This window comes from Onthophagus taurus, chromosome 7 (genome assembly GCF_036711975.1).
Source record: "Onthophagus taurus isolate NC chromosome 7, IU_Otau_3.0, whole genome shotgun sequence".
Taxonomy (NCBI): domain Eukaryota; kingdom Metazoa; phylum Arthropoda; class Insecta; order Coleoptera; family Scarabaeidae; genus Onthophagus; species Onthophagus taurus.
In genome coordinates, this window is record NC_091972.1 from 26933253 (window position 1) to 26942323 (window position 9071).

Here is a 9071-nt window from a genome sequence, read left to right on the forward strand (position 1 = left end):
CTTTTATTTTTTTAATCACAAACTCTTTTCTTTTGAGATTGTACAGTGTGTCCCAGGATAGATGTTACAAGAGGTATAATGACTGAAAAAATTTTGAAATTTATTTTGAGGCTAAGGAATTAAGCCCTGCTTGGTGTGAAGAGAATTTTAAGAATATTTTCATATTTTGAAAACAAAGGCGGCCTTGACAATGAATCGAAAACTATTTTTAGTTTAGGTAAAGTAATCTTTTTGATCATGATACGGAAAAATTTTATTAAGAAAAGTTTTTCAAAATGAGAAATTATGGTCTTATACAATATTTCAGAAGGATCTATCTACTTTGGTTGAACCATCACATTTTAGTTTAAATAACATAAATATTGTATAATATTTGAAATTTGAACTAAAACTGAGGGAAAATACAATTTATTTGTGAATATTTGCGACTACTTAAGTCATTTTTTTTCATGGCATTTTTCATTGCTTTTTTTAATCAATGTAGGTAGATCTTTCTGAAATTTTGCATAGTTGCATAATTTTTCATTCTGAACAACTTTTCTTAATGATATTTTGCTGTATCATGAACAAAAAGCTTACTTTACCAGAACTCAAAATAGTTTTCGCTTCAGTATCAACGCCGAGGTGATTTACAAAATATGAAAATATACTTATAATTCTCTCCACACTAAGCAGGGCTTAATTCCTCAGCCTTAAAATAAAATTAAAAAAATTTTAAATCATTATACCTCTTGTAACATCTATCTTGGGACACACTGTATATTTATGTATGTATGTAATTTCATGTGGGGGTGAATTCCTTCACAGCACTTAGGCCTCAGCGAACCCTTTGTGGATCCCCACAATTTACAGTTCATTCAGGGGTCTGAAAACCAGCCCAAGGTTTTAATGGGCGTTAATATAGAACAGAAGGGTATGTTCTAGGGATGTTACGGAGGTGAGTCTTTAATCAATACTTAAAATATTAATTAGATATTACACACATACTCGCAATGTTTGAAATTTTGTATTTACTCTCCACCATAACAAGGGATCGTCACTGACAGGAATACGTTTTTCTTTGTTGTACTCATTAAGTAAGGTCTTCCATATGATGAATTTGTCAACTGATTGGCTATCCTTTGCGGTGTTATCATCATCATCATCGCTACTCATCAATATATTTGATAAAATTGAGTGAACATTATTGTTAGGTACATCCGCTGATGGCGATTCGAACCTTGCTCGTTTCTATGCAGGAGCATCAGCATTGTTGTCTCGCGCTTGATTTGCTGCAGAGTTATCCATGCTGTCTAACAAACTCATCAATTCAGACTCAATATTTTTTTTAGTCACTTTATAAAAAATTTTGGTTTGGAACGAGGATCTAAATATGTTGCTATTGCAAAGAAGTTATTAAAGGAAAGGTCTTCAAATCTTAAATTCAATTGTTCGATGGTACATTTTATTGCGGACTTAAATGTTGTAGAGGTATCTGGTTCACAGTCTTCCAGTTTCAATGTATGTTTTAGAATGTGTATAAGTGGAATTACCGATGAAATGCCAGTATTACTATCACTCATGTTTCTGGTAACCTCTTCAAATGGTTGAAGAATAGACACTTTTTGTTGAGATACAGCCATTCTGCAGAAGATATTTGTGGGATACTATGTTTACCAGGATGTGTACCAAGGGTTCGTTGTGCCCTTTATTTTAATCATTCGTTCCAGCATGTAGAAAGTGCTATTCTACCCGTAAATAAAAGTAAAAGAATATGAAATTTAATTCTCAATTAAATTAAATTATGTAAGCTTTTTACCGCGTACTATACTCCTGTACAACGCCTAAAGCAGTTTGGTCGAGTTGTTCTGTTTGTTCTGTTTAGTTCCGTTTGGGCAATTTGAGAATGATTAAAATGCGTACAATTTTTTTTGCATTTCGCTATCAAATTTTGATTTCTTCATCAGAATCTAACATAGTTTTCACACAAAGTTGTAATTAATGTACGGTACAACTGACATCAGGGATATCAGCTAGCCTCATTGCACGTATTATATTTGACCCACAATCACGAATGAAACAATGGATTTTGTCAGACGTTATTTGCTATTTCTGAGGCTTCTTATTAAATTTTTTCTGAATTACATCTCCTGTATGTCGGCCATCAAAAGGGTGGCATTTCAAAACCAGTTTTATTCTCTTAAAATCTTCAGTTATACCATGCGCTGTCAAACTCAATAAGGAAACGTTGGAACTGGGTTCAGTCCAAACATCGGTGGTAAATGAAATTTTTGTAAAAGTTTTCAGCAAATCCACTACTTTACTGGCCAGCTTAGGATACCACTCATCACAAATAAATGACGTAAAAAACTGTCTTCCCCTTAACTGATAATTCGGCACGATGAATTGCAACTGTCGTCGAAATCCGACACCTTCTACAAAATTGAATGAAAGGATTTTTGATTTTTCATCAAAGCGTCTAGGAGAGTTATTTGTTTTTTAGCTTCTTGAAGTGGGGATGCAATCGAGGGCTGCTTTTTTTCAGTTTCAATCTTAATGCATTCTAATGTATTCAGTAATATGCAACGACTTTAAATGACCTTTTAACGAAGTAGTTGTACCACCTTTTCTTGAATAGGTTTTCTTACATATCTTACACATTGCCGAATTTGCGTCTACTTCATTGAAGTAGTTCCATACAACACTCGTTTTAGGCTTCATTATTCAGTCTATAAAAAACTATCACATCAACAATACTTAACTCACAAGTTATTATTTAGAATCTTTAAAGGGTCGATGCGCGACGAGCTTAGACTAACACACAAATGAAAAAGCAAAATACAACTAAACAATACACGCGACCGGGATTCCCCGAAATCGACCGAAAAAGAAAACGAAATAACAAACAAACGTTAACGTAGACGCACAGTGCTGCCAAAGAGTTTATAACATAATCAAAATTACTTTACGTTAAAGCATTTTTTTTAGTAAAAAAAAATATATATTTTTTTTTATTTCGTTAATTTAGTTTTATTGGTAATGAAGGTTCTACCTGCCTATAAAGCATTTGCTTGCATCGGGGAACCCCGCTAGCGTGCGAGACACGTCGAATTTTATACACTGCTACATTTCCATCTTCGTTATAACTCCGATTCAAAATTATCGGAGCCGAAGTCGGAGTCGGAGGTGTAAAATCAATCGGAATGCATTTGACGCCCGTCTTCAGGCTGCGTTACACGCCGGAGGAACTTCAGAGAGTACGCTCGACAAGCTGCAGCAAGACTTTAATGATTTTAGTCAATACACTGCAGATTGCATGAATGAGGTAAAAGCCATGTTATCTAATCTTGACGAACGTGTTGATGACTTGGAGGCGTACTCCAGAAGAAATTGCCTCCTCATTCACGGTATTCCTGAGGCAGCTGGTGAGGATACGGATGCATTGGTAAGTCAGTTTTTAATGGTAATCTTGAAGCGAAGGATTTTGAGTGTAAAGCTGTATGCTGGATCCACGACCTATAATAATCAAGCTTCTTTCCTATAATGTGAGGCAGTTGATTTGGATCAACAAAGGGCAACATTTTTTTTTTAATTTCAGAGTCCCTAACAACACGGCGACTTAATTTATACAATCAATCTAGAGCTATTGTTGGTACACAGAATACTTGGACATTGGATAGTCGTGTTTATATTGCTATATCTAAAGGGAAGAAGGAAGTAGTTCGGGGGAAGGCTGATCTTGAGGATTGTCCGCGTCTCCAGTCATCCCGTAGGATTGGTACAAGGAACCAGAAGGCTGATCGCTAAACGTTACTATTGAGATATTTGCGTAACCCTTCATTTTTTTTCTTTCTTTTGTTTATTACCAGCAATTACCTATTTTTCACTTTTTCTCGAGTGCGTAACTATTGTTTTATTCGTTTAATAATAATATTTTTCGTTTCCACTTAATAATAAAGGGTTAACCATTTCCAGCATCAGTATTGTAGTTAAGATTTGTAATATTTTGTTGGGAGCAATCTCTTCATACTACTTATTTTCTTTATGTTTTTCTTACTATCATTCATGTGGTATCAATTCTCATTTTTAATAGTTTTGGATGAGGCGGATTCTTACACGGGAATACCTCCGACTAATCTTTTTTGTGGATTTGCGAGCCATATTTCTGTATGTCATATTAATGCCCAGAGTCTTTATGCTCATTTTGATGAGTTCTTATACAGGCTGTCCGGTATCTTCCGCATCAGAGCATTATACGGTTGTAGGATACATTATTCTAAAGCGATCTTTGTAATAAATTTTTTTCGAAATGTTTATGATAACCGCAAGGGAGCTGTTTAAAGTCACTTTGATTCACCGAAAAAGTTTATTTCTCTTCCCGTGTCAACATTTCGAAAAAAATTTATTAGAAAGATCGCTTCAGAATAATGTATCCTACAACCATATAATGTTCTGATGCGGAAGATACCGGACACCCTATATACTTTTGAGTCAAACATATTTGATGTAATCTTGGTTAGTGAAACTTGGTTTAGGCCTTCATTGCCCTCTTCCATGTTTGTCCAAATGGAATTCTTATTGATTGAGGTTAAGTGTCATTGTGATCGGTTACTACTGGGTGTGTTCTATTTCCGTGCCCCCTGGCTAAATGATGAGATTAGAGACCTTATGCGTGAACGAAACAGATCTAAAATGCTTCTTAAACGCAATTCATGGAATATTAACTATGAAAGGTATCGTGTACTGCGTACTCGCTGTAATCATAGATGTAAAAATGCGAAGAGAGCACATTTTTACCAGAAATTGACTGGGACTACTCCTTACATAAGACGTTCTGGAAAACTTTAAAGTCTCTTGGTGTCATTAATTCTGCTCCTACACAAGGTGTTGTGGACGGAAATTCTTTAGCGAGCCATTTCGCTAAACCCCCAGTAACTCTTAATACTGCTTCCAAAATCACCTTAATTCAAACTATTGAGGCATCTAATCTTATTCTAGCTTTTCGCTCACTGTGATTGATGGGGACGAGGTGTACAAGGCAGTTACCTATTCTAGTTCTAACAGCGCCGGTGCAGACGGTATTAGCTTGAAACAGATTTTACCGATTCTTCATATTATTATGTCTCCGTTAACTCATATCTATAACTTTTTCATTGAAACATCATCCTTTCCGTCCATGTGGAAGATTTCCTCATGTAGATTATGCTGATACAGTCTGCACCGATTTATCGATTACACTGTGTAAAAAGTTGCAAAGATTACAAGACAATTGTGTACGTTTCATATTTGATCTGGATCGCTACTATCTCTCCGTATCGTAATAATTAAAAACGTATGAGAACCGACGATCCTTTCGTGTATTATTAAATTTGTATAAAATTCTTCATAATCAAACCCCCAGATATTTGTTTAACAAATTCAATTTCTTTTTGTCAGCTCATAACAGATCCACACGATCGCAATCCGATTCGTTACTCATGTTCCCAATACATCACACCAATCAGTGTTGCTGCACCGAAGAAAATAAATGTACATTTTTATGTAAAATTTATTTTTTTCCTAAATTAAAAATTTTTCAAGTTCAATTTATGATATGTAACCATAGAAACATAAAAGTTATAACTTATGTTGGTGAGATTAAGTCTTTTCATGCGATGTTAACCGTGAAAGAGAGAATTTATTTAGTACTGTGCTATGGTACTAGTGAATCATGTTTTCGTGTGGTTATACAAAAATTCCAGCTAAAATATCTGGACACAAGAAAATCTCATGTTAGGGCTCGCAAACTTATGAAAAAATTTTTGTAGACAAAGAGACTAAATGAGGAAAACGCTGCTTTTCAGATAGCTTTTCAACAAATGACATTGTTTCTTCCCAGCATTGTCGTTATTGGAGCGATGTAAATCCAATTACCTTTAAATTTTATACGGTCAATATACTTTCAGCAAGACAGTTGCCCAGTTTACCATTCACACATTGTGCCAAATGGTTAAATTTACATTTTCGTCAAAAATGGATTGAACGAAATGGTCCTATTTGATGCCCAGCATGTAGTCCGATCTTACAATTATGGATTTTTATTTTTGGTGACAATTGAAACAAATTGTTTACAGTGAACCATTACAAAAGATGATGCAGAACTATTAAAACTAAGAATAATTAAAGCGATAGAATCTCTACCAATGGCGGAAATTCGTACTTCTTATAAAGAATTTAGAACTCATCTTCAAATGTGTGCCGAATTGGGAGGAAATTTGTTTGAATGAGGATTTGCAAATGGCCAAATTCCTAACTTTCCATCAAAATACGCTTTTCTATGAAAATACCAACGTGGACGAGCAACTGCCGCCATAAACATTACCTTTGTAATAAATCTTTTACTCTTACAAGGTCTATAAGGCTGTTTTTCCTCGGGAGTTATATAAAAGCTTCTTTTAGTTTTGGTTATATAGAACCATTTTTCGTCAATATGTATATAATTCAGCAAATCTTCGAAATAACCTGACGGTAATAAAAACTTTAAACAAAATTCAATTCGTCGCTTTTTATTTTCTTCAGTTAACAATGGTTTAACAAAACTAGTGATTCTTTTTATTTTCTTTCCTTTCTTTAATCTGTCATGCAATGTACTTTATGACACCTTACATGCGTAAGCTAATAACCTTAATGTAGTTCGTTTATACAAAGGAAGAGAAGAAATGTTTGCAATTTGCTGGCTATAATCTTTGACTTTCCGTCCACGTCTTTTTTTAAGGGAATCAACATTAATGACTAAATTGTTATTTTGACAACCTTTAGCTCGTTTCCACAATTTGGAGATCGTTGAACGACTGCAAAACTTGCGTGCAGCGGCATTTATCGCGTCTCGTTTAAGTTTTCCTTGACTGACATTTTGTAATAAATAATGTAAGATTTGCTTACGTTGGTCGTTGTTAAACTTTTTACACTTTTTTCCACCTGTTTAAATGTATTCCGAAATATTTTTGTCCATTTTGAATGAATGTATGTATAGCGGTTAAATCGTTCAAATTTGACATAAGGAAACTAATTATCACAAAACAAGTGCAATAGCTACATAAGTCGGTTTTGGTCATGGCACACTTTGATTGTTATATTGTCTACCTTATGTATCTAGATAAATCGCTTGTGCATTTCATATTTATAATAATTTTTACATTAAACTGAAATGTAGCAACTATTATCAGACAGAGGAAGTATTCAATTAGCCATATTTTAATTTGATTTGTCCGTATATTTTTCACTAACATAAGTTGTAACTCTTATTTTATTTTATTGGTTTCTATAGTTACATATTGTAAATTGAATTTGAAAAATTTTTAATTTAGGAAAAGGATAATTTTTACATAAAAATGGGAATAATTAGTTAACTTCTATAGTTAGAATATAAAGTTCGTGCGATTTAGTGGTTTCAACATATCCAACGCATTATTTATGCTGAGATAAGTTTGAAAAATCAGTAACAAAATTTTTTTTCCTCTTTGCAATTCGATCCGGTCGAATTTGCTGGATAATTCGGCCAGAACTGGATCTGCAATGAAATGAGCTGATCAGCCACAAGCAATATCAAGGCCGGTTTTTATTGCCATCCGTAATATAAACACCACTAAGAAATATTTTTAGAATCTTTTATTAACACTCATTCAATAGAAACAAAAATAATTTTAAATAAAATTAGATAATTTACATATCTCCAGATGAAAATAGACCTGAAAAGTTATTTAATCCTGTTTCACAATACTTTAAAGAATTAAGTTAAGAAGAATAATCCATGGCCTCAAGATTATAAATTTATCTAAAAAAAGATAATAATTAAAACAAACAATTCAAAATTTTATCTAATAAACATCACAATTACTTTTCAATTGTATTAGCTTTTTTTTCAAAAATTTTCAACATTCATTACTTTCAGTGCTATCTGACCTTTTTTCTTGGGCTCCCCCGGAGGAAGGTGGCAATGATCTTATATTCCAAAAATTAGCAATAGCCTTTCCAATTCCAATATCATTATGATTGAAATAAAGTAATCCACCCAAAATAATGGCAGAGAAGGCATAACAAATCATCAATGCAATTTTAGGAATGGTTTCGCCGAATATTACAGGTCGGACATAATCTATTACTATCGCTTCAAGACCCCTTTAAAAACAATCTTTTTAATTTTTTACCACTTCCAAGAGATTTCATAAAATAATATTACCAATGATTATGAATAATCGTAGTAATAGCAAATATATCATCCATAATGGTACTTTGTGTTATAATAGTTAATGGCACAATAACAAGAAGACCTACCGCCCAAGCCCTTTCAACAGTCCATAATAAACCATGATCCATATGAGCTTGTCGTACCTGGTTTTGTTGAATTTTTGGCTGAATTTGATTTAAACCAGTCAGTCCTAAATATGTACCTTGGTTTTGAAACATTGAAACGTTCGCCGAATGTCGAATAAACGGTGCATTACGTATTACAGGCGAAAATTTGAACGAATTAGCAACTGAAAAAAAAATTATTTTCCGGTAAAAAGGTTATGTAACAAAAACAGTTATTTTTAAGGTTATGTCATAGGTTTTATTATAATACCTAATGGTCTGGCTGCGTTACGTAAAATTGTAGCTAAAGCCATTGTAATGATCAAAAGACCCCTTTTTTGAACCTGTTTTCTTGTTGAATTACAGGAAAGAAACTGACTAATTGACAGTTAGAAATGAACTGGTTGTCAAATATAAAAATTTTAGATGTGAAGTTCGTCTAGGACGTAAACAAAACCTTTAAATATAAAAATAACTAAAACATTAACAATTTAAAATTAAAATTAATTTAAATATAGTAAATATATAACTAAATTTATATTTTTACTGTTGCTGACGTATACCATAAATAATTCTTGGTATCTACATAAACAATTTAAATTAGTATTAAGTATTTATATATTTTAGATATTAATTTACGATTATAAAATAATTCCAAAGACATACGGCTTAAATAAACTATTAACAACATTTTATATGTATATCAATCCATAAAGAAATTATTTAATTACTACCGGTTGGTACTAGGCACCAAATGACTT

The 9071-nt window shown here is 33.0% G+C and overlaps 1 protein-coding gene across 2 annotated transcripts; it reads right to left on the bottom strand.

Moving 5' to 3' along the window:
• Window positions 1-7611: 7611 nt before the first annotated feature.
• LOC111416621 (succinate dehydrogenase, subunit D) lies at window positions 7612-8735 on the bottom strand. 2 transcript variants are annotated; one of them, XM_023048693.2, is made up of 4 exons: window positions 8582-8735; window positions 8198-8495; window positions 7921-8136; window positions 7612-7792 (listed from the first exon to the last, which is right to left on the bottom strand). In XM_023048693.2, exons 1-4 carry the CDS (start codon window positions 8622-8624, stop codon window positions 7789-7791), a joined length of 561 nt encoding a protein of 186 aa, XP_022904461.2. In that variant the 5' UTR covers window positions 8625-8735; the 3' UTR covers window positions 7612-7788. The 2 variants fall into 2 exon arrangements, with proteins under 2 accessions (XP_022904461.2, XP_022904453.2); XM_023048685.2 differs by having other exon boundaries at window positions 7856-8136.
• Window positions 8736-9071: the final 336 nt, after the last annotated feature.